Source organism: Vombatus ursinus, unplaced genomic scaffold, assembly GCF_900497805.2.
Source record: "Vombatus ursinus unplaced genomic scaffold, bare-nosed wombat genome assembly UNPS02014882.1, whole genome shotgun sequence".
Lineage (NCBI taxonomy): Eukaryota > Metazoa > Chordata > Mammalia > Diprotodontia > Vombatidae > Vombatus > Vombatus ursinus.
Genome location: NW_020954660.1, coordinates 626451 through 652803, shown reverse-complemented (window position 1 = coordinate 652803; position 26353 = coordinate 626451). Strand labels below are relative to the sequence as shown.

The 26353-nt window shown below is 44.6% G+C and overlaps 1 protein-coding gene across 1 annotated transcript; it reads right to left on the bottom strand.

Annotated features, from left to right (window-relative positions):
• Positions 1 to 16660: 16660 nt before the first annotated feature.
• LOC114028441 (potassium voltage-gated channel subfamily C member 1-like) lies at positions 16661 to 25642 on the bottom strand. Its single transcript, XM_027842680.1, has 4 exons — positions 25384 to 25642; positions 21478 to 21566; positions 18849 to 19361; positions 16661 to 18281 (listed from the first exon to the last, which is right to left on the bottom strand). The coding sequence occupies exons 3-4, from the start codon at positions 19326 to 19328 to the stop codon at positions 17451 to 17453; spliced, it is 1311 nt and encodes a 436-aa protein (XP_027698481.1). The 5' UTR covers positions 19329 to 19361; positions 21478 to 21566; positions 25384 to 25642; the 3' UTR covers positions 16661 to 17450.
• Positions 25643 to 26353: the final 711 nt, after the last annotated feature.

The following is a 26353-nucleotide window of genomic DNA, read 5'->3' as shown; positions in this document are numbered from 1 at the left end:
ATGAAGAAAAATGTTCTCTACCTCCAGAGATAGAGAATGGATAAACTCTGAGTACAGATTGAAGCCTACTTTTTAAACTTTCTTTATTTTTCTTGAGTTTTTGTACGTATGTGTGTGTGTTTTGTTTTGCAATATGCCTTACATGGAACTATGTTTTGCATGACTTCATAGGTATAATTGCTATCATATTGCTTGCCTTCTCAAGAGGTGGGGGAAGGGTAGAAGTGAGGGAGAAAATTTGGAACTCAAAATTTTAAGAAATGTTAAAAAATTTTAGAGTTATTGGGAAATATTTAATGAAATAAATATATACATATTATATATTATATATAATATGTAAATATATATGTATTATATATGTGCAATATATATATTAAATATAATACTTCTGCCACATGGCAGCCCTTCAAATTCTTGAAGATGGTTATCATGTCTCCTTCCCTGAGTCTTCTTTTCTCCAGGTCAAATATATATACCCAGTTGTTTCAGCCAATCTTTATATAACTCTATCACTTTATAGATGAGAAAACTGAGGTTGGGGCCATTAAGTGACTTGTCTAAGGTGGCAGAGACAGACCCAGCTTTTTTCCCATTGAAGCACACTGCCTTTCCAGTAAGTTACCAAGACCTGTCAAGAGATATTTGATATATCTCTCTTCTCTCATCTGTCCTTTCTCTATTCCTACATGGCTAATATGCTATTTCAACCCCATTGTCTCTTGCTAGGGGTATCACAGTAGCCTCTTAGTTTGTCTCTTGACCTTTGAACTCTCCCCTCTACAATCAAGCCTTTGCCCAGATACCATGAAATGATCCTCTTCCTGTACAGCTCTGATCATGTCATTCCACCACCCCAAAACGTTCAATGACTTCGCGTGGCCTATGGGCTACAATCTTGACTCATTTGTCCAATACACAAGGCTTGCTCCAACTTACTTCACTCCTTCACATCATGTACTCCGAGTCTCAGTCAGATTGGACTCCTTGGAATTCAGGCCACCCTGCATTTATTAAGCACCTATGATATGAAAAGGCCATTGCTGAGTTCTGGGGGGGAAAGACAAGAATGAAACCAGAGCTTAAATTCAGCTTCTCATCATCATTCAACATTTTCATCTTGGCCTCCATGGCCTCTGAGGTCCCTTCTAAATCTGGAACCTTTGATTCTAGTCAGGAAATCGGGGCCATTTCTGGCTGCCCTAAGATGAGAAACCAAGGCTCCAGATGGCGCCCGTGGCCCCGCAGCCAGTTTGTCAGTTAGCCAAGCGCTCCCTCTGCTGCCTGGTTCAGGAAGTACAGGAGCCAGGCTGGAGGATGGAGATTAAGGTCAGGATCAAGGAGAATTCAGTCAGAGCTTTTCTGCCCCACCCAGGCCCCTTATAGACTGATCCCCTTAAAAAGAACCAGATAGGGGGAAGATGGCACAAGAGAGGCAAGGCATAGTGGCAAGAACCCTAGATATGGAACCTGAAGTCCTGGGTTCAAATCCCAGAATTTCATGTTCTAAGAGCCCTCCAAGCTCTAGCATTCTGTGCTACACTAGGTTCTAACTGGCCCAGTAGGGGGTGAAAGGAGCAGGAGAAGTCTTGGCCAGAGCCATTCTGCCCTCCCTCCCTCCCTCCTCTCTTATACACACACACACACACACACACACACACACACACACACACAACAGCCCTGTGGATTTGGCCTCCTGAGGGCAATGATGTTTTGACTGTGCTGAGATGAGAGACCCAGACCCCGGATGGTGGCGTGTCTGTGGCCCTGCAGGCTAGGACAACACCTTGCCAGATAAACTGCTTGTTCATTGGCCAAGTGCCCCCTCTGCTGTTCAGCCCAGGAAATCCAGCAGCCAGGCTGGAGGAGGGATACAGACCTGGCAGGAGCTGGAAGAATTTTGACAGGGCTGCTCTGTTTCACCTCCATTCCTATCACCAACTAGGCTTCTGCAGCCTTTCCTTAAAGAGGACCAGATGGGAGGGAAACAGCACAAGACAAGCAAGGAATAGTGGCCACACCCCTGGATATAGGGTTTGGAGAATTCTGTCACTTACTAGCTGTGGGACTTTGAATAATCTATTTCATTTCTCGGGGCCTCAGTTTCCTCCTCTGTGAAATGAAGGGGGTGGGACTAATTGTTCTTCGAGATCTCTTCCAGCTCTAAATGTTAAAATTCACCAAACATTTATTAAACACGTACAGTATGCTTTGAGACCTGTAATACAAAGACAAATCATAAAGGCCTTGCCCTCAATGAGTACAATGGTTGTGTATATAAATAATCTGGGTGTAGGAGGGCATTCTAGGAAATGATATGAGCTGGGCTTAGAAAGGAGTCAGGGACTCTGAAAGGCAGATTTAGAAAGGAGGACATTTCCCTGAGAATTGCCTTCCACCTTTTTTGATCATTTATCAATTGGGGAATGGCTCTAATTCTTAATCATTTGAATCAAGTCTTTATATATCTTGGAAATGAGACCTTTGTCAAAGAAGCTTGCTACAAATATTTTCCCCAGTTACCCATTTCCCTTCTAATCTGACCTGCATTAGATTTATTTGTGAAAAATCTTTTTAACTTCATGTCATCAGAACTGTCCATTTTATCTTCTATGGACCTCTCCTTGTTTGATCATGAACTATTTCTGTATCCGTAGAGCTAACAAGTCATTTCTTCCTTGCTCCTCTAATTTGTTTATAATCCCACGATGCCTTTATGCTGCTACCAGCTAGAATGGACTCCAAGAACTGATTGCTAAATTTCTAGTGTGAGCATTTCCACCTCAGAAATCAGAAAGTAAATACTACAAATTAGAGTTTGATTTATTGTTTTGATTATTGTCTAGGCTTGAGAAAGTTTTAAGAGCGCAGATTAAACTTAAAAGTTTGTTATGCTTACCTTCTCCTCCCCCACCCAGAGAACTGGATGTGAATTTTAATGTCTAAGCCATGTGTCCATTTTGACTCATAGGTTCCCAAAGTGAGCAATATCGCCCACTTATGAGCACTGGAATGATCCAGGGGGGCTGTAGTAGCCTCCGGTGATGAAAATTTTGAAAAAAAAAAACAATAAAGGGTTAAAGAAAATAGATTCCCAAGGGGGCGTTGAGTAATTTTATTTTATTTTATTTTATTTTTTAACATGTGTTTTTAAAACTTTGGGTTACAAGAGTAATTTTTTAAAGGGGGAGGTAGGCCAAATAAGTTTGGGAACCTCTGAAGAGCTTATCTTGGAATATGGTGTAAGATGTTGGTCTAGACCTAATTTCTGCCAGACTGCTTTCCAGTTTTCCCAGTAGTTTGTGTTGAATTGTGAGTCCTTACCCCAGAAGCAGGATTCTTTGTGTTTATCTAGGCTACTGTGTTTGCTTTTTTCTCTATGTTCTGTACCTAATCTGTTCCACTTAATCTGTTCCATCAACTTCCCTATTTTTCTTTTTCTTTCTTTCTTTCTTTTTTTTTTTGCAAGGCAATCAAGGTTAAGTGACTTGCCCAAGGTCACACAGCTAGTGAGTGCCATGTGTCTGAACCAGATTTGAACTCAGGTCCTCCTGACTCCAGGGCCGGTGCTCTATCCAGTGCACCACCTAGCTGCTCCCAACCTTCCTATTTTTCAACCAAGCCACATTAAAAAAATGTCTCAAAGCAATAATAATTTGAAAAATGTTAATTAAGGCAATTCTTTGGTTCTACCTTATACCCATCAAATTGGCAAATTTGACAAAAAAAAAGGAAAATGACAAATGTTGGAAGGACTAAAGGAAAATATGCACATCAATGCACTGTTGGTGAAACTATTCTAGAAAGTAATATAGAATTATGCCCCCAAAGTTACTAAAGTGTACATACCCTTTGATCCAGCAATACCATTACTAGATCTATACTCCAAAGAGATCAAAGGTCAAAAAGACTTTTATGTGCAAAAAAATATTTATAGTAGATCTGTTTATGGGGGCAAAGAAGTGGAAGCCAAGGGGTGCCCATTAACTAGGGAATGGTTGAACAAATTATGGTATAGGAGTATAATGAAATTAGGGTTAGGGTTAGGGTTATGACAAAGGGGTTGGTTTCAGAGAAGCCTGGGAAGAATTGTATGAACTGATGCAGAGTGAGGTGAATAAAACCACGACAACAATTTATACTATGACAACAATATTTATAAAGATAAATAACTTTGAAAGACTAAAAGCTCTGTTCACTGTATAGGTCAGCTATGATTCCAGAGTATAGATAATAAAGAAAACCACCCATCTCCTGACAGAGAAGTGAGGGACTTGGGATATAGAATGAGATGCATCTTTGGACGTGGTTTTGCTTAACTATGCATGTTTGATATGGAAATTTTTTTCTTTTAATTTTTTAGTCGAGGGGGAAGGTAGAAAGTCTTAATTGAAAAAAAAATACATTTTCTAAAGGAAGGAAGGCATTCCAGGCACAGGAAATTGCCTATTTAAAGGCATGGAGGCAGAAAATGTCTAGTTTGGGTAAGGTCCTTGAGACCACAGAATGTTTTGATTTTGTATCTTCAGAGTTCAGGAAAATGCTTGTTCCGTAACAGGCACTATTGATCTATTGATCAATTGATTGATTGATTGAATGTGCAGTAGGCTTGATGGAGTAACATGAAAGGCTGAGACCAAACTGTGAAGGGCTTTAAATGCCAAAGGATTTTGTATTTTATACTAGGGGCTATAGGGAGCCACTGAAATATTTATTTCTGTTGTTGTTTTATTGATGCTCATTTCTGTACCTGACTCTAGATTTCCACTGCTCTCCTTCATCCCCACATGCCTCATTCCTCACTTATAGTTGGCCCCCTCTCCACAGAAAGGCAGGAGCTATGTTTCACTCTCAGTCCTTTGAAATCACAGTTAGTCACTGCACTGATCAGAGGTCTGAAATTGGTTGATCTTATTTTCCTTTCTATGATGGTGGTGATGGTATTAACTTGTTCTCCTGCTTTTGTTTATTTCCCTCTGCATCAGTTCCCGGGTTTCTCTGAATTCTTAATATTCATTATTACTTATGGTATAATAGTATGCTGTTATATTTCTTACAGTATCTCCAGTCACTTCTTAATCAGTGGACAACTATTTTCTTTGCAGGCCTTTGATATTACAGAAGTGCTACTGGAAATATTTTTCATATGTATGGGCTCTTTCCCTTTCTCTTTGATCTCTGTGGGATTTATGCCCAGTAATGGAAATGCCGAGTTTGAGAGTGCTGAGTCAAAGGGCATGTACAGTTTAGTGACTTTTCTAGTAGAATTCCAAATTGTTTTCCCAATTGGACTAATTCTCAGGTCTACCAATAGAATATCAGTGTGTCTGTCTTCCCACATCCCCTCCAACAGTTGGCATTTTCAATTTTTGTTACCTTTGCCCATCTGAATAATAGAAGAGGAAACTTTAGAATTGAATTATCATCATTTCTACTCCTCTTATAATTGGACACTAAAAGTTTTTGGGGGGAGGGGAAGGTGACAAAATTAAGTCCTATGATTTAGAAAATTCACTTTGGTAGCTGTGTGGCCAATAGATTGGAGTAGGAGAGACAGGAAGACCCGAATGAAGTAGATGGTGAGTGAAGATATCCAAAGGAGGTGAGATAAGGATATAAGCACTGAACTCATTGAGAATGGAAAGAGAATGTCCTGGGTGTATGTGTGGGGATATGGAGGGTATCAAGAGACAACAACCACCAGATCTGGACTGGGCAATAAGTTTGGGTGATGTGAGCCTCAAAAGATTGCTAAGTGAAGGTGGATGAGGAAGTGTCTAGAAGTGTTAATGGAGAGCAAGGAATATTCCCACAGGTGTGGCTCTCAAATCGTTAATAAGGTAACAAGGTGGTTGATTAGAGGAGAGTTAATGAATCCAGAGTTGAAGACCCTCACAAGCAGTTTGCCATAGCAATTTCCCAGGGGAACAATAAGCAAGAAAGACAATGACAGAGGATCTCACTTCCAATAAATATGGAGAGAAGGGAGAAATGTGTGGGACCCTTCACTGAATATGTAATATTTGCATTTATGCCATAGTTAAGTGACAGCTATGTATGCTCAAAGTATAAGCTGGTTTCTCTACTGGAACAGAAGATAGAGGGGTTCCAGGAAGATCTCTCTATTCTCCAGGTTATTAGGGACTGTGAAATGTTCCTTTTAAAAAATGAAAGGACTTCAAAGTGAAAACAACAAAGAAAAGGGATCTGACAAAATTTGTTATTGTTCAGTCATTTTTCAGTTGTGTCCAACTCTTCATGACCCCATTTGGGGTTTTCTTGGCAGAGATACTGGAGTGGTTTGACATTGCCATCCCCAGCTCATTTAACAAATGAGGAAACTGAGGCAAACAGGGTGAAGTGATTTGCCCAGGGTCACACAGCTAGGAAGTGTCTGAGGCCAGATTTGAACTCAGGAAGATAAATCTTCCTGACTTCAGGCCACTGTAGCGCCACCTAGCTGCCCTCTCTGAGAAATAGAATAGAATAATATTCTATATCAGAAGTCTGAGAGGTGGAATAATGTTACACAGGGGAGCAAGAAAAGATGGACCATGGAATATTTGGAGATAAGAAACAAATTTGAAGCTCTTTTAGAAGAGTAAGGAGCTAGATACTCTGAATTAGAGGGGGGCAGCTGCCTGTTCTCCAAGGAATGATGACACAGCTCTACAGGTGCTGTCACATGAGAGCTCACCCAGCCAGGGTCAGAGAAAGAAGAGGGGACTCCCTGATGAGTGGCATTGAGGCAGATGTTGAGTCAGCTGATAACAACAAAGAGGTCTTCTGGCTTCTTGGCCATGTATCTCATACTTGTCTTTTTTTTTTCTTTTTTTTTATTGAAGCATACTTTTTGGGGGGGGGGAGGGGGTTAGGCAATAGGGTTAAGTGACTTGCCAGGGTCACACAGCTAATAAGTGTTATGTGTCTGAGGCCAGATTTGAACTCAGGTCCTCCTGAATCCAGGGCCGGTGCTCTATTCACTGCACTACCTAGCTGCCCCTGAAGCATACTTTTTAAACTTTATTTTTCTTGGGTTTTTATTTTGGTCTATTTTATTTTATTTTATTTTTTATTTTTAACATGTGTTTTTAAAACTTTGGGTTACAAATTTTCTCCCTTCCTCCCTCCCCACCCACCCTCATTGAAAAGGCAAGCATCTTGATATAGGTTATAGATGTGTAGTCATGCAAAACACTTCCATAATAGCCCTGTTGTGAAAAACTAAGTATATTTCCCTTCATCCTATCCTACCCCCCATTTATTCTATTCTCTTTTGACCCTGTCCCTCCTCAGAAGTGTTTGCTTTTGATTATCCCCTCCCCGACTCTGCCCTCCCTTCTATCAACCCCCTGCTCTCTTGTCCCCTTTCCCCTTTATTTTCCTGGAGAGTAAGATAGATTTCCATACTCCATTGTGTATGTTATTCCCTCCTTAAGCTAAATCCTATGAGAATAAGATTCACTCATTCCCTCTCACCTTCCCCCATTTCCCCTCCACTGTAAAAGCCTTTTCTTGTCTTTTTCATGTGAGATATTTTACCTTATTCTACTTCTCCCTTTCTCCTTCTCCCAGTATAATCTTCTCCCACCCTTTAATTTTATTTTCCAGATATTACCCCTTCATCTTCAACTTACCCTATGTCCTCTATCTATCTATACAAACATATAATTTTTTCCCTGCCACTACCCTAATACTGACAAAGGACTCATGAGTTACAAATATCATCTTTCCCTGCAGGAATGTAAACAGTTCAACCTTAATAAGTCTCTTATGATTTCTCATTCCTGTTTACCTCTTCCATGTTTCACTTGAGTCTTGTATTTGAGGGTCAAATTTTCTATTTAGCTCTGGTCTTTTCCACAGGAATGCTTGAAAGTCCTCTTTTTCATTGAATGACCATTTTTTACCCTGAAGGATTATACTCAGTTTTGCTGGGTAGGTGATTCTAGGTTGTAGTCCTAATTCCTTTGCCCTCCGGAATATCATACTCCATGCCCTGCGGTCCCTTAATGTAGAAGCTGCTAAATCTTGTGTTATCCTGATTGTGTTTCCACAATACTTGAATTGTTTCCTTCTGGCTGCTTGCAATATCTTCTCCTTGACCTGGGAATTCTGGAATTTGGCTACAACATTCCTAGGAGTTTTCCTTTGGAGATCTCTTTCAGGAGGTGATCGGTGGATTCTTTCCATTTCTATTTTGCCCTCTGGTTCTAAAATATCAGGGCAGTTTTCCTTGATAATTTCTTGAAAGATGATGTCTAGGCTCTTTTTTTGATCATGGCTTTCAGATAGTCCAATAATTTTTAAGTTCTCTCTCCTGAATCTATTTTCCAGGTCAGATGTTTTTCCAATGAGATATTTCACATTCTCTTCTATTTTTCCATTCCTTTTGATTAGTGTTACAATGCCTTGATTTCTCAAATTGTCCCTATCTTCCAATTTCTCCATTCTAATTTTTAAGGAAGTATTTTCTTCAGTCAGCTTTTGGACTTCCTTTTCCATTTGGCCAATTTTGCTTTTAAGGGCATTCTTCCCCTCATTGGCTTTTTGGACCTCTTTTGCCATTTGGGTTAGGCTATTTTTTAGGGTGTTATTTTCTTCAGTAATTTTTTGGGTCTCCTTTAGCATCACTCTCAGTTTTTCCTTTACTTCTCTTACTTGCTTCTCAAAATCCTTTTTGAGCTCTTCCATGGCCTGGGACTGATTCATATTTTTCTTGGAGGCTTTGAATGTAGGAGCTTTGGCTTCATTGTCTTCTTCTGGTTGTATGTTTTGATCTTTGTCACCAAAGGAAGATAATATAGTCTGACTCTTTTTGCACTGCTTACTCAAGATCCCAGCCAATTACTTGAGTTATAAACTCTTTGTTAAGGTAGGAGTCTGTTTCCAGTGTGGAGAATGTACTGTCCTAAGCTTCAGGGATTTTGTGCAGCTGTGTTCAGAGATACTTCTAGGGACCTGTAAATTTTCAGTTCTTCCAAGGTGCTATGATCAAGGGTGAGGTGTTTACTCCTTTCCTGGCCTGTGCTCTGGTCTATGAGCACTCTTTTCTGTCTTGGAACTGTGAGGAGGGTTTCCTCTCCACAGCCACTACAAGCTCCACCATGCTAGCGCTCCTCCTTGCCCCAGGACCACCACCCAGAACTGTGACCCAGATCCAAGAACAGGCAAAGCAAGAGAATCCTGCACCAGCAGAGAGATTCCTGCAATCCCCCTCTGATCAGGGACTCGATTCCCCCTCAGTCTGTGGGCCAGAAGCTCAGGAGGCAGTCGCTGTCCCCGCTGAGTTCAGGGACTGGAACTGAGACCACCGGCTTCTCTCTCTCCCTGCTGACACAGACTTTTCCCACTGACCTTCCAAGTTGTCTTTGGCATTCCTGGGTTGAGAATTCTGGAAACCACCACAGCTGCCTGAGATTCAGTCCTCTGAGGCCTGCTCAGGGTCGTTGCCACCTGCACGCCCACACCAAACTGTGCTCCTCTCCCAGCCTGGTGTGATATACCTTTCTGATCAATCATCCAGGCTGTCTTGGGCTGGAAATTTGTTTCGCTCTGTCTTTTTGTGGGTTCTGCTGCTTAAGAATTTGTTTAGAGCCGTTTTTTTAATAGGTATTTGGAGGGGTTTGGGGGAGAGCTCAAGCAAGTCACTGCTTTTACTCCGCCATCTTGGCTCCGCTCTATCTCATACTTTTCACAGAGAGCCTCCAAAGACTAATCAAACTGGCTGACTACATACTACCATGGAAATTAGAAAGCATTTTTAATTTTTAATTCATATAAAATAGAATTTTTAATCATGTCCATGAGTTCATGAGCAAAGAACTGAAGACCTTAAGAGTACAGGTGGTATTTTTATCACTGCAGCCTAGCAAAGAAGAGAAAGATTTGGGAAATAGATACCTAATAATATCAACATTACATCTGAGAATGGATTTTGTATTTCTGTACCACAGTTTAAAATAATATAACAATGACAGGATTCTGGCCAGGGATGAAGTACACCTAAGAAGGGTTAGCAAGAATGCATTTTTCAGGAGATTTGCAAATCTAATCAATCAATCAATCAATCAAAAAGCACCTATTGAAACCTACCAGGTGTCAGACATTCTGCTAAGTACTGAGGGATACAAAGAAAGGCAAAAAACATGTTCTCTGCCCTCTAGGAGCTCTCATTCTAATGGAAGAGACAGAATGCAACCAGGGTGGTGGCTATGTGAGTGGAGATAAAAAGGTATATATGAGAAATATAGTGAAGTTAGGGGAAAAAGGAAACTTGGCAACATATTGGATATGTGACATTGAGGATAACCCCAAGGTTTTGAATCTTGGTAACTGAGAAGATGATAGTACATTCAATGATAACAGGGAAGTTTGGGAGACAAGAAGGTTTAGGGAGAAAGATAATGAATTCTGTTTAGGACATGTTGAGTGTGGGATTTCCTATGGGACATCCAGTTCAAGATATCCAATTGGCCATTGATGATACAAGACTGGAAGTCAGGAGAAAAGTTAGGGCTGGATGTATAGATCTTGCAGTCATCTGTATAGAGATGATAGCTGAACCAATGAGAGCTGATGAGATCACTGAGAGAGATAGCATAAAGGGAGAAGAGAGACTAGGAGAGAGCCTTGAGGGACACTCATGGTTAGTGGGCATGACCTAGACTGAAGGCGAGCCGAGGAGACTGAAAAGGAGCAGTCAGTCATGAAGGAGGAGAACCAAGAGAGAGCAGTATCATGAAAACTTAGAGTGGAGAGAGGATCCAGGAGAAGATAGTGATCAATAGGAAAAAGGAGGGAAGATATTGTCTCCATATGTTTACTAAACTTCCTGTAATATAGGAAACATTGCAGGTGGGGATTCCAGAAATTCGCAGGAGAAAAAAATCCAAGAAGCTAATGATAAAATCCATTGCCTTGGACATTTATACACACATATATGGACATATATACACAAATATTTATAGATACATACATGGTGTATGGGCATATATGCACATATGTGGATATATGGATATCCATAAGATGGATACATAGATATGTCTTTAATTAAATATCTATTCAATGTTAATGCTCATATTCCATAGCAAAACTCAAATGGGAACTTTTTGTTTGCAGTGGTCTCTTTTAAAAATTAAACTTGTATTTTGTTTCCTCTTTCTGGTGGTTCCTCCTATTGGCTCTAATTCTTATTTACAACATCACTAATGTGAAAATATGTTTAATAGTAATGTATATGTATAGCCTATATCAGATTGCATGCTGTCTTGGGCATGGGAGAAGTGGGGAGGGAGAGGGAGAAAAATTTGAAGCTCAGAAGCTTATGGAAGTGATTGTTGATAATTCAAAATAAATTAATTAAAAAAATTTAAAAATTAAACTTGTATTTTAAAATGGTGAATCAACAGCATGGCATAGTGGGTAAATAACTTGCTCTGGAAACCAGAAACTCTGCCACATACTATCTGTGTGACCTTGAACCAGTTACTTAACCTCTCTGTGCTCAAGGCAATCTTTGGTACTCTAAGTTGCAGGGAAGGTGCCAACCTGCATTGAAAAATTTCCTCACCCAAGCATTCTCTGTGTCAACAAAATCAAAAGTTCAGCCCCATTTCCTGTCAGTATCATTTGTTTTTTACATCACCTTCATTTCCAAATGTACCCCTCTCCACCCTCCTCCAAAGAAAGACAACTCTTGTAACAAAGAAAAAAGAAAGAGAAAAAGAATAATTCGCCAAAACTTGCCAACACTATGTCTGACAGTGTATGTGCTATTCTATACACCTAGTTTCCCACCTCTGCAAAAAAAAGAAAGAAGTGTATTTTCTCAATTCACCACCAGGGCCAACTGAATCCATTTTAATTTTCATAGTCTTCCTTCCTGTTTCTGTTTCCTTTGATCTCACTCTGCATCAGTTGTTTTCATTCTCTATCTTTCTTGGCTTCTCTGAATCCTTTGCATTCAGCATTGCTTACAGCACAGTAATATTCTTTTACATTCATAGACCTCAATTTGTTTTGCCACTTCCGTGAAACAGTAGATAAAGTCTCTCTTGTGAATCTTGAGGAAAAGATAAGAGAGATGTAAAGAAGAGTACAGTTTGATCAATTCAAAACTGGGCAAATGGCCAGATCCAAAGTGTGGTCATTAGTGATTTGACAGAAAGAGGTCTCTAGTGGGATGTCCTAGGAATTTGTGCTTGGTCCTGTGGTATCTAACTTTTTTATCAATAAAGGGCCATCATACTTTCAGATGATACAAAGCTGAGAGGGATAACTCACACATTGGACGACACAAGTTCCAAAAAATTCTTGATGGGCCAGATGGTAAGAATCAAATAAGATGAAATCTATTTAGGTTAAATGTAAATCAGTTCCCTCATCAATAAAATGAAGAGCTTGGACTAGCCTATGAGGTCCCTTTCTGCTGTTAGGATCTATGATCCTATGTGTGACCTTGGACAAGTCACTTTAATTCTATGGGTCTCAATGTAAAATGAAGGGGCTAGACAAAATGGTCTTGGAGGTCTCTTAAAGCCCTTAATCTAGAATCCTATGAAAGTATAACAAGGTTGAATTGGCCGTAGAGCATGCTCAGAGGTGCCAGTCATGGTTCCAGTGATCACATGGGAGCTTCAGGGCCTGCTTCCAGGCATATGTAACTTTGGCCTAACAAGTTTGTATTTTGAGATGACAAACAGTCTCCTTATTGCCTGCGGAGTTGGAAGAGCTGATGACACAATGAATTATAAAAGGGAGATATTGTCACTTTACCCTCTCTCTTCCTTTATGGCTACAAATAGGGTCAGGACTGTTTGGAGCTATTTCCTGAAAGGGAATGGGGGGGGAGGGGGAAGGCAATTTGACACCTTCCCACCTCAACCCAGCCTCCATGTGGCCATGATCACATGGCATCTAAATCACATGTCCTACCTAGACAATCCTGACCCTGGGTTTTTGTTTTTGTCTGTTTGTATTTATTCTCCCTTGATCTTAACCAAATGAATATCTATCCTGAGAAGGTGACTTTTTGAGTTCAAGAGGTACAGAGATTCTGAGTCTCCTGACAACTACTGTAACAGTCTTATAAAAGATGTCCACCCACAAGAGAATTGGCCTAAGCTTGACCATTTTACCACTGGATGCGTACTAGGACAGCATTTGGACAGTACAGAGACAAGGTGAAATATAAAATGGCTAATTAGCAGTGCTGCAAACTGTTTTATGTTTTGATGAGGTTTAAGTTTTAGCTTCCCAGCCAATTGTAACAGTCATTAAAAGTTACTGAATTCTGTTTTAAGTTTGTTTTTGTCAAATACATGCTTGTGAGTGTCCTATTTTTTTATATATTCATATTAACATTATAAATATATTAATATTAACATTTCTTTTGTGTATAGGAAGAAATTACCTCTCATGCTTGATTCATATTGTACATTGAGCACTTTTTTTACTCCCCTCCTTTTTTTGGGGAAACCTTAGACATGAGCCATGACCTAAGCAATAAGTATATCATCCCTTGGAACATCAGGGTAGGGATTTAATGAACCAAAGAGTGTACAATTAGGAAGCCTAGCCCCTTCTCATTGGAGGCCAGACTCTCTCACTTCTGAACCTATCTGCCTATAGGACATAAAATAGATAAAGTACCCTCACCCCTCACAGGCCCAGAAGAAGTTTCTCAAGAACATCGTGGTTCAAAAGAGCTACCTTGGAACAAAATGGGAAAGGCAAGACTATGTAGCAACTCATCTGGAAAAGATATGGGGTTTTTATGAACTGCAAACTCGATATGAGTCAACCATGTAATTTGGCAGTCAAATCAATCTAATGGGAAGCTGGACTGCATTAAGAGAAGCATGGTGCGCAGTACTAGGGAGGTGCAGTACTAGGGAGATATTCCTATTACTCTGACCTGATCAGACCACTTCTTGAGTACTGTGCTCCGTTCTGGGAACCACATTTGAGGAAGAAAGGATATTGATAAACTAGAGGTTATCCAGAGGAAGATCATATACAGATCAATTGAGGATAGTGGGAATGTTTGGAGAGAGAAAAATACTCAAGGGATACATGATAGTACTTGAAAGACTGTCAGATGAAAAAAAAGATTAGACTTGTTCTGTTTGGGCCCAGAGGTCAAAACCAGGAACAGTGGAGAGAAGTTAGAAAAAGACAATTTTAGGCTTTGATTTCAGGAAAAATTTCCTAAAACAGTTAAAGCTGTCTAAAAGTAGAATGAGCTGCCTCAAGAGATAGTGAGCTCCCCTTCATTGGAGATCCTCTAGAAAAAGCTGTTTGACCATTTGGATGTGTTGCAGAGTAGGAGCTCTTAAACTGGGATCCACAGACCCTCAGGAGGTCTATGGAGAAATTTGGGGTAGGGTTTTTAAAAGTGGAATTTTTAATATTATAACTTCATTTCTAACTAACTCATTTCCTTTGTAATCCTATTTATTTTATTTCTGCATTTAAAAACATTCTTCTGAGAAGAGCTGCATAAGTTTCACTATACTGCTAAAGGGATCTGTGACACAAAAATTAAGAAGCCCTGTTGCAGAAGATATGAGTTGGACTAAATGACTTCTGAAGTTCCTCCCAATGAGGAAATTTGGTGATTTTCTGAATCAAGGTTATAGATAATCCAGGTTGAGAATAGCCTAATGTAGATAACAGAACCCAGGCGGGAAACTGAGAGTTGCTGGTGGTATGGTGAGTCAAATCCCAGCTCTGCTACCAACTTGCTGTGTGACCCTCAGCAATTACTTCTCTTCCCTGGACCTCAGTCTTTCCATCTGTGACACTTCCTCCCGTTCCTCACCCGATGCAAGAAAGAATGGATCACAGGAAACTAGACCTCCTTGGTTGGGGTAGACACATTGGAGGGATTTTCCATTGGTTGGTATTGTGGGAAGCAGATGACAAGAGACAGAAGCAGAACTCTATCTCATGACCTCAGGCACTCGGATCTGGGGTTCCCCAAGGTTGCTGCCCTCCACTGCTGATGATCATGACCCTTCCCCCATCTCCATCCAATCCAATCTGATCCAATTCAAATAAGCATTTATTTAAGGCACTGTACTAGATGCTGAGTATACAAAGACAGAAAGGAAATAGTGCCCTCAGGGAGCTTACATTACATTCTCCTTGGGGGGGGTACAACATGCAGAGATAAGCATATACATAATAATTTCAAATGGTAAAAGGGAACACAGATAACTATGGGGGAATAGGAAGGGCTTCCCACAGGATGGACAGCAAGTAGGCAGAGTGAACTCCAGCCTCTGCAAAAGCCAGAGAGGGAATGTTGAGTTTGGAGAACAGCAAATAAGGTAGTTTGATTGGCTCATAGAGTGTGTGAAGGACAGTAATGTGCAATTAGGCTGGAGAGGTAGGCTGGAGCCAGATCATGAAAGGTTTTGAATACCAAGCTGAGAAGTTGGTGGTTTGAGCCAAGGTAATAGGGAGCTACAGAATGTTCTTTAAGTAGTTGAGTGATGCAGTAAGATTGCATCCCAGTCAATATCAGAAGAGGGCTGGGGATTGAGTGCCCAGGAAGGTTGACCCCAGCAGGCCAGGCCTTAGAGCTGGTTTGGGCAATGGAGTCTAGGGAGTGGAGGACACTGTGAAGAGGGCATGAAGGGGGTTAAATATAGTGGGAAGAGCACTGCATTCAGAGTGAGCACATCTGGGTTTGAATTGTGACTTGGCTATTGTCAGAGATGACATTGGCCAAAGGAGCGTGATTCCTGGTTCTGTAGAGTAAGAATTAGACTCTTTCTGAGGCCCCTTTCAGCTCTAGATCATGTGACTGAGTCAAGCTGTCTTTTTGCACAGATTTGTTGTACATATATACCATTGGAGAACTGTTTCCTTCTCTGGGCTTTGGTTTTCCCAGCTATAAAAATGGGAGGACTAGAGTTGATGATTTCAAAGCTTCCACAGCTTTTGTTCTTTTCTGACCTGTGTAGACAGCTCTCCATCCTGTCTAGTTAAGGATCCACCCAGCCTGTAGCCTCTAATCACCTAGGCCCTAGCCAATAGACTGAAGAGGGTCAGCATTGTTGTTGACCTGACAAGTTGATAGCGGTCTGATAGAGGGGAAGGAGCCCTGGGCTTGGGAGTCAGGAGACCTGAAGCCTAATCCTGGCTCTCACACTCTCTCATTTGACTTTGAGTGAGTTGCTTACCCTCTCTGGGCCTCAATTTCAGCATCTGTTAAATGGGGCTAGCTCCTGCCCTACCTTCTTCACAGTGAGGAGCACATGAGAGAACGGATTGGAAGTGAGACCTCTCTGAGCCTCAGTTTCCTTATCTGTCAAATGGGGAGACAAATATTAATAGAGACACTGGAAGGGCTAATGATAACAATTTGTCTGCTTACAAAAGCTCATTCCCCTTCCTGGGAAGCACAAGGCTGCTACATAAGCAATAATATATGGGGCCTTTTAGTCCCCTGGAGGATTATGGGAAAGGGACAGGGGTGCTGGAGAAATTGCTGGGAGTCTGCCAGAATGTCCAATGGAGAGATGGGGGCACTGGTAAGAGCACTGGATTTGGAACTAAAGGACCTGAGTTCAAATCCTAGCTTATTTTGCTCTGTGACCTTGGGCAAGGCCTTCCCTGGGCCTCAGTTTCTTCCTCTTTAGAATGAGGGGGTCAGACTAGGTCATTTCTAAGGGTCCTTCAAGCTCTAAATCCTATGATCTTACTCTGTGAATGTCTCCAGTCCCCCCACCACCTTAGAGTGTTACCACTGACACCTAGTGTCCATGTTGGGGAATTGCACCTTCTCCAATTCTTCCATCACCAGCGCCAAGACCATGTAGTTGATGAGCTTCTCCTCATCTATAGATGAGGACCTGGGTGGTGGGGTGAGAATAAGGGGCTAAGGGGCATAGAGCCATGAAGGTCCATCCACTATCCATTCCTACCTTTTCAGGAGATGAAGGCAGCTTAGGGTAATGCACTTGGAGTCAGAAGGACCCAGGTTCGAATTCTACTTCTGGCACATATGGGCTGGGTGACCCTGGGTGAGTCACTTTACCTCTGGCTGTCTTAGTTTTCTCATCTGCAGAATGAGGGGGGTGGACTCGATGGTCTCTAAGATCTCTTCCTGCCCTCAATCTATGACTATGAGGTGGTGTGGGGACAGAGGGCAAGTGACTCCAAGCTATTGACACCCACCTACCGCTCCAAAAAGCCCTAGCAATGCCACTGTGGGCCTGAACCTGACCCTGACTGTCTTGGGCCATGATGTAACTGTAAGACTGTTTTATGAAGCAGGAGAAGGGTAAGGGATCACCTGGTGATGTTGGGCATGGAGTTGGGTGGGCAGGGACAGGAGGGCGGGTGGCCTTCCTGTTAGGCTTTCCCTGGTGTACAGAGATAGTCAGGGCAGGCACCTGGGGTCCCATCCCACCTCCCCGAGGGGCCTGGGGCCTGTCCCATCACAGGGTCCCACTGGGCCTCAGCTTCTGACGGGCCAGAGCGACAGCATAGCACCTCTGAAAGCGGACCAGGAGGATGGGCACCAAAAGGACACTGGTCAGCATGCCTGCCATGGCTGTGATGGCAGCTGTGACCTGACCCAAGGCAGACATGGGGTAGATGTCCCCATAGCCCACAGTGGTGAGGGTGATCACCGTCCACCAGAAGCAGGTGAGGATGTCAGCAAAGTGCACCTCACTCTGGCCCTGGCCATGTCCGGTGCCCAGAAGCTCCCCGTACAGGAAGAGGGAGCCGAACAGCAAGATCTCTCCAGCCCAGAGTAGGAGCAGAAGGCCTGCCTCCCGCCAGGAGGAGCGCAGTGTGTGAGCCAGCACCCGCAGGGCCAATGGCTTCTCCACCAGCCCCAAGAGGCGGCCCAGCTTAAGCACATAGAGTACCCGCAGAGCCCCCAGCACCAAGCACAGGCGGGGGTGGCGCTCAGCCCGCCGGCCCACAGCCAGCTCCACCAGCACAGGGAAGAGGGATGCCAGGTCAACCAGGGTCATGGGGCTGCGCAGGAATTTGACCTTGTTGGGACAAGAGATGCTTCGAGCTAGCAGCTCGGCCCCGAACCACAGCACACACAGTAGTTCCAAGTAGAGAAGGTGGGGGGCCCGCTGGTACACTAGGCCTGGGCTTGGGGCCTGAGGTGGGGGCAGACCCTCCTTCTCACCATCCCAGGGTTCCAGCGGCCGGAAGTTGGACGTGAAGTAGTCCAGCTGCACTGAGGTTTCTTGGAAGAAGATGACCAGAACACCCAGGAGGAAAAGCATGGAGAGGAGGGCAGCACACTGTGGGAGGTGAAAAAACCTGTCAGGCACCTCCCAGGCAGCACTGCCCCGAGCCCCCCTCCCAGGGGCCCCAAGCCCCTGCTGGGAAAGCTCCAGCCTTGGTGAAGCCTTCCCAGACACACTCTACCTGGCTCGCTTGGCTTCTTTACTTAAGGGCTGCTTCAGCACCTGGGGCCGGGCCCAGTTTGCACTAGAAAGTGAGGGAAAGAATGCAGCAGAGAATTGTAGCATATCAGAGCATAAGGACAGAATGGTACAGCTGGAAAGGTCATCAGGAGAGAGAGAGTAGAGAACATTAGAGCTGGGAGGGCCCTTAGAGCAAAGGGTGGCAGAACCGGGAAGCACCTTGGAACTGAGACTGGTGGAACTGGGAGCCCAGGATGGCAGAGCAGGGAGGGATCTTAGAGCATAGGCTGACCCTAAATGGCATGATATCATACGCATTCCAGAAAGGAATGATGTTTGGTGAATGAGGACTGAGCCCAAGGCCCCAGGGACGGCCCTCGGAGCAGGGGGCAGGAGGGGAGGGGAGGGTACAGAGCTTGTCTGTGGGGCCAAGACTGTTACCTTGCCTGCTAGGGAGGAGCAGGGCTGGTTGAGTAGAGTCCACAGCCATGGTTTCCAGGTTCCCTGGGCCCTGGTGGAGTTGGGACTCTCAATGGGTCCCAGCAGGCCTTGTTCTTCACCCAGCTCACTCTCCTCCCAGGCGTGGAAGTCCTCAGCCCTTCCGTCACCACCACTGAGCTTCAGCCAACAACAGGGGGCCAAAGGGGCATCCGCCAGCCCCCAGAAGGCCAGCTCTTCTTCTAGCACTGCCCGGCATATGTCTGGGGGGCAGTGCAGCTGGTGTGTTCGGTAGTAGCCCAGTATGTAGCCAAAGAGGTGGGGGCTGCGGTCAAAGAAGACCTCTCGGGCCAGGGTGCCACCCATGGGGGGCTCCGTCAGCTGGTAGAGCCGTGTGCCAGGGAAGGCCCGCAGAGTGCTGTGGTATGTCTCATAGCGCACGCCCCCCACATTGAGGACCAGCCTCTCTCCTGAGCCCTCCATGACCTGCCTGCCTGACTCTGGGTCCGCTCGGCTCTGCAGATGAGAAGAAGTGGTACTTTAGGATTGGGTCCACTGGAGATCCAGATTGGTTCCCCACCCCTGCCCTCCCTGTCTTTTCACCCCAGTAGCTCCAGGCTTAGGCTGGGAAACAGAGTTCCTGAGAAGGGAAATGGTTGGGGCAAGGGAGCGAAAATGGTGAAGACAGCTGGGATTCTGAAAGCCTGCTCTACACTGGGTTCCAATCCCAACTTTGCCACTGTGCTACCTGGAGGACCTCAGTTGGACCAGTCACTTTCCTCTGGGCCTCAATGTCCATTTCATAGCTAGAAAATAACAGAATTGAACTCAATGACCTCTTTTTTTGTTTTGTTTTGTTTTGTTTTGTTTTGGTTAGGCAATGGGGTTAAGTGACTTGCCCAGGGTCACACAGCTAGTAAGTGTTATGTGTCTGAGGCCGGATTTGAACTCAGGTCCTCCTGAATCCAGGGCCAGTTCTCTATCCACTCAATGACCTCTTTTAGCTCCATATTCTGTATTCAAAGATTTTTTTTTCCAGTTATAATGTTCTGGTTCTCATTTTATATTCTAGACCCCCCTCCCCATATCAACAAAATCAGGGAGTTTCAGTTTGAAGGGCCCCTTCAAAGTGGCCATGCAGTCCAACCCAGAAAAGAATCCTCTCTATAAAATACCCTACAAATGGTCATCCAGCCTTTGCTTGAAGACTCCCAATGAGGGGAAATTCACTGTCCCTTGAGGCAACTCATTCCACTTTTGGACAGCTTGAATCATTAGAAAGTTTCACATGACATAAATTTGCCTCTTGGTAACTTCCTCCCATGGTTTCTGGGTCTGCCCTCTCAGATCAGACAGATTTGCTATCCCAAACATAACAACTCTCACATCCCCACATCCAGCCTTATCTTCTCCAGGCAAAATATTGACAGTTCCTTTGATTCATCCTCCTAGGGACTTAACACCTTTCACCATTTTGGTTGCCCTCCTCTGAATGGTTTATGCTTTATCAATATCCTTTTTAAAACATGACATCCAGAACTGAGCACAGTAATTCAGATGTTTTCTGACCAGGGCACAATACTGTGTGACTATCACCTCCTTGTTCCTGAAAGCTATGTCCCTCTTAATGCAGCTTAAATTCACATTAGCTTTTTTGGCAGCTACATCATAGTGTTGACTCAAAATGAGTCAGCCTCCAGATATTGGATGGTGCAGGCAAATGGGGATTATTCAGAAGTCTGCCAAAGGACTTTACCTTCCTGAGGGCATCCAATAGACTATTTGAGAATTTTATGCTACTGGATTTGATCATGAACTTGGGTAAGTTTTTTGGATTTTGTGCATTTTCTGTGATGGGTAAAAGAAAGGCTGCCTTGTATCTGGCACCTATATGTAGATTACTCTGCAGGAGTTGGGAACCCTCTTACTCACATTTCAGAAATTCTAGATACGAGCCATATTGGGCTTTATTCAGATTTCCTTGGAATTTAGTGTTGTCTGATCCACTAACTTGTGAAATTGATTTTTTGAACCCAGTGTAAGACTTTGCATTTATCCATATACATTTTATATTATTGGCAGCTAGGTGATGCCATGGGCAGATTTCTGGGCTTAGAATTGGGAAGGCATCTTCATGAGTTCAAATCCAGACTCAGACATTGCTAACTGTATGACGCTGGGAAAGTCACTTAACCCTGTTTGCCTCAGTTCCTCATCTGTAAAATGATTAAGAGAAGGCAATGGCAAACTACTCTTTTCCAAGAGGGGTATCTTTTCCAAGAAAACCCCAAAGATGGAGGTCACAAAGAGTCAGACATTGACTGAACAATAACAACAACATTTTATGTTAGATTCAGCCTTTTTTTTGCTCATTTTCTCTCCCTTGGACCTCCAAGTCAGAATACAGTGGAATAAGGGAGGAAGGGATTTCTCTTTCTTCTGCCCAGGAACAGAAAATGATGACTTGCAGGAGAAGCACGTGGCAAGTGACAAGTGACGGGTACTTGACTAAGTGAGTCTGAGAGGGGACCTCAAGTTTCTAGCTACCTTCTGCCTTTCTCTTTCTTTTTCTGAGCACAGGTCAGACACCAGTAATCCTGAGGGTGGATACTCCCAAACATGGGGTTTTTACCTTGTTAGTGAGCCTGTGTTCCAGAGTTCCCAAGTTGTAGAGTTTCCAAGTGATTGAGTTCTTAAGTTTGAGAGTCAGGGACCAGCCTCCTAGAAGAAGAAAATTTCTTCACCAAAGTACTTGGAGAAAGAAGATCACCCCAGCAGAAGGGCCAAAGCCATGTCATGAAATCCACAAAGTCTGGACCTTTCTGACTCTCAGTAATAATACTATCAATTGCTTGGACAGTGCAGACAGAGGGTGAATGGGGAGTGCTTGTTAGCAGCCCACCCAAGTGCCTTTACTTTTAAGGGGAGTCTATTAGGTACAGGCTCTGCTAAGTCCTTTGTACCTCATGCATTTTCTGTGGTGAGGGAAATAAAGGCAGCCTCACACCCAATACTCATATTATGGATTGAGTGCATACAGGAGCTATGGACAATATTTGAGGAATCCTAGGCAAGAGCCATATCTAATTTTCTTCATATTTCCCCTGAATTTAACACTAGAGTGCAAGCATGAGCAAAACAGAAAACCTGACCCTTTTGGGATCAGCCCTGAGCATCAGAAATGAGGTCAATTTGGAAGGACCAGAAGGAGTCAATGTTCTAGAAGCAGAGTTGGGTTGAGTACTGGGCTTAAAGTCAGGAAACCATATTCAAATCCCACCTTGGGCATCTATTACCAATGTTTTCTTGGGCAAGTCCCTTTCATCATCTGTAAAATGGGGATGATCCTACTGTTGCTATTTCCCTCCAAAGTCGTTGTGAGGAAAGCAAACCATTTTCTTCTCTAGCTCATTTTAAAGATGAAGAAACTGAGGCAAACAAGGTGAAATGACCCACCCAGGATCACACAGCTAGTAAGTGTCTGAGGTCAGACTTGAACTCAGGTTTTCCTGACTCCAGAGCTGAAGCTCTATTCGCTGCAGCGCCACCTAGCTGCCCCACAACCTTCCCACCCACCTACTCAAGGCAGCTTCCTTCCCTTCCCTTCCCACATTCTCCCCTCCAATTCTATAACCAGGACACAAACTCCAAACCATGAACCAGTTCTTCTACTGTGCCTGGTTGGGATGTGTCAACCTACTTACTCACCTGTGGACTTACCATTGTTGTGACTTCCCTAACCAAAGTGGCCCTCCGTGGTTACCACTTCCCTGTGTGTGAAGCTTTTTGTGGGCAAGGACTGTCTTTGCTTTTGTATTTGTAACCCCAGTGCCTAGCACACTGCATGGCACATAGTAAGAACTTAATAAATGCTTTTGATTTCATTCATTCATTCATGTTGTAAGAATCCTTCTTATTCTAATGTGCTGTGTTCTAAGCTCTCTTCTAACTGACATTCTATGTTCTCAGCTGCCTCCCAGCTCTTCCTTTATTCTAAATTCCCTTCCAGCTCTGACATTCTGTGAAATCCACCTCGGGGCAGATCTGGGACAAAAGCCAAGTTAGGGCTTCCCAAGACAGCGTAGCCCCAACCTTGGACGTGAGCCTTTCTTGGATGGAAGGGACCGGCCATGACCTGGGCTCCTGGAAAAACAGGAATAAGAGAGGATTGTAGCCTAATTAGGGAGGTCCTTGAAAGCCCTGGTCAGGAGGTTAAAACTTTCGGGGGAAGGGCTGGGGCGGGGGCACCACACATTTCTGAGGAAGGGGTCTAATCTCAGAAGGAGGTGTCCTTAACAAAGATTGGATAACGACACCAGTTTTGTCTAGTGCTTTTTCAAACTTCACAAAGAGCTTCTCTCACAATGATCCCTTGAGGTCAGTGGCATGCAGGTATTACGGTCCGCATTATGTAAAGGAGGAAAGTGAGCCCCCGAGGATCGCAGCAAATATAAGCACAGTCTGTTAGCTAGTAAACTGCAGAGGAGAAACTAGCCAGATCCCAGAGAGGTCAGGATAGAGAACCAGGGAAAGCAAGGAGGTTTGCTAATCCTGAATGAGTTTTCCAAATGAAGAGAGAAGATTTCAGGGGTCACTGCTGTTTCTCTCTCTCTCTCTCTCTCTCTCTCTCTCTCTCTCCCTCTCGTTCTCTCTCTCTCTCTGTCTCTCTTTGTCTCTGTCTCTCTGTTTCTGTCTCTGTCCCTCTGTCTCTCTCTCTGTCTCTCTGTCTGTCTGTCTGTCTGTCTGTCTGTCTGTCTGTCTCTCTCTCTCTCTCTCTCTCTCTCTCTTCCAGGTTGCTGAGGAAAGATTAAAGACTGTCAGCCCAGAAAGGATTTTAGAAGATCAAATGTCAGATCTGGAAAGGACCTTAGAACCAAGAATATGAGAGCTAGAAGACACTTCAGAATGTAAAACATTAGAGCTGAGAGGGATCTCTGAATATCAAATACTAGAGCTGGAAAGTACCTTAGAACTTAAAATGTCAAAACTGGGAGGGTCCTTAGAACGTAGAATGTTAGAGCTAGGATGGACCTCAGAACACGAAAAGTCTGAGTTGGTAGAGACTTTAAAACATAGAGGGACCTTTGAACAAAAATGTCAATGTTGGAAGGGACCTTAGAACTTAGAATGTGAGAATTTGAAGACTAAAAGTCAGAGCTTGAAGAGATCTTAGAACATAGAATATTCATGCTGACAGGGACTTTAGAGTCCAGAATGGCAGAGCTGTAAAGGACCTTAGGACAAAGAATGTCAGAGAAGGAAGATACCTTGGAACAGGGAGCATCAGAGCTAGAGGAAACTCTAGGCAACGCCCCCCCCACCACCTCCCTCATTGTTCACAGGAGAAGTCGAGATCGGCTCACATACCTAGTTGGTGACTGAGCCAGCTGTGGTCACCCAACACTTACAGAAGGTCCTTCTGCAGGCAAGTCACCCCTAGCATCCCTGGGAGCCTGGAATCTAGGGGAGCTTTGAAGAGACTCCTGTTGAGTCTGCAAGAACTGCTAATCCTCTAGATATGTTGTGCCAAGGGTGCGGTCAGTGTGACTAGGTCTATATGTTAAGTGCAGCATCCCGGACTTGTGAAGCTTGTACAAAGGTGCCCTCCCTCCTGCTCCATAGATTCCTCCCTCCCTCCTCCTCCCCCACCCCTCCCCCATTAGAAGCTCAAATAGAAGCAAGTCAAAATGCCCTTGCTCCAGAATTGGGGGTGGGGGTGGGGGCTAAGCCCTGGTGACAAGGGTGCTAAGTGGCTGGGTGGGTGTGGGGAGTGTCTGAGGAGCTGGAGCCAGCCCAGGGTCAGAGGAACCTTGAGGAGGCGACTGAGCTAAGATAAGGGGCAGGGGGGCTGTCACCCTGCTGGATAGCACAAAGCTACCTCTACCTATCTTCCATAGTGACCTGCAATGGCACCAACAACCTCTAACCAGGCAGGTTAAACCCCATGGTTTTAGCCAAGGAGGGAATCAAAGGCAGGGTGGACTGGGGATGAGGCAGAGGGGTCAGAGAAGTTTTGTGCAGGAGGGGATCCCAGGGATCATTTCACTCAACCTTTTGCTTGACAGAAAAGAAAACCGTGACCCATAGAGGGGAGATAGCTTGTTGAATGCCACCAAGTTGGCAGAAGCAGGGCTCAAACCCAGGTCAAGGGACCTTAGAAAGCATTCAGTCAAAGCAGCTTGGATGAACGAAGACTGAGAGAGAGGTTTAAGTGGCTTGCCCAAGGTCATCCAACTGGTAAATGGCAGAGTCCCATGAACCCTCATCCACTGTGCTCACTCTTGCCACTGTGCTGTTCAGGAGAGCAGGGGAATGAGCGGAGCGGGCAAAGGACTGAGGCAAATCAGACAACAAAGGAGGGTTAACGTGGTCTTGCAGATAAGCCCTCCACTTACTAGCCCAAAAGTCCAGCAGCCTGTCCTGGCTCCAGCCTGTTTCTGCTGGGGGACCCTGTTTCCAAGGGTAATTGGCCTCAGGCTCCCTCCCCCAGTGTCCCTGAGCCCCCCCCCCCGGCTCCCTGCACTCCATGCCTCCCTACCGTGTGCCTAGGCTGGGACTCCTCACTCGATCAGGTCTGCTGGCTGTGACCAGGGGCTGGGGGTACTGGCGGGGGGAGAGGGCCAGCGGAGCTCCTCTGGAGCTGTCTTCTCTTGGTGTGTCCAGGCAGGAATGAGCCCAGGGCCTCTGGTGGCTGCAGATGCAGGGGCTACATGGGTTCTCCCCCTCATTAGGTTTGCAGACTTCACCCCCGCCCCTGGTGGGGAAGCAGAGGATGGCCAGCCCGGGGCCAGCTTCTCTGCTCCTCCTTCCTTCTCAGGCTCGGCTCCAGGCCTGAGCACAGGGAGGGGGAGAGGCGGCTGGGGGGAAAACAGGAAGTTAGGTGGTCAGGCTCCGGGCCAATTCACAAGACTGGAAATTTGGAACAACAGAGCCCCCATTTCTGCTCCTTCCCCCCCGCCCCAAGCCCCAGGACAATGCTCTTAGCAGCCGCCTGGAATCCTACAAGCCCTAGGGAGGGGGAGAGGGGAGGTGAGGACCAGAAGACAACACATGTTCCAGGCCAGATGTGCTCCTGGCCACATCCAGCTGTTGCTGCCCACTCATCTTTCTTGCTGTTTCCTCGGGGATTAGCCATGCTCAGAGAATAGGCTGTTTGACTCGGGCCTGTGCTGACGTTGGCTGAGGCCCCAGTCTCCTCGACACAAACCATGCTCCCCCTCCCTCCCCCTTCTTCTGGGCTTTGGGGCTGCCTCAAGCCAGTTCTCTTGCTCTGACTTAGGGGGTGGGGGGGATTGGCCAGGCATCCGAAGATTTCAGTATCAGCTGGTCCCCCACCCACACCCCAACCATGGAAGATTTGAGAGGAGGGGCAAATTGGCGTGGAGCTCCCTCCAGGGTTAATCCACTGTCCAGACATTCCCCCCACACCCCCACCCCTCTCCTACCACTAGACTGGAAATTTACAGAAGCCCCAAATCACAGAGCTTACGAGGCACCTCCAGATTCCT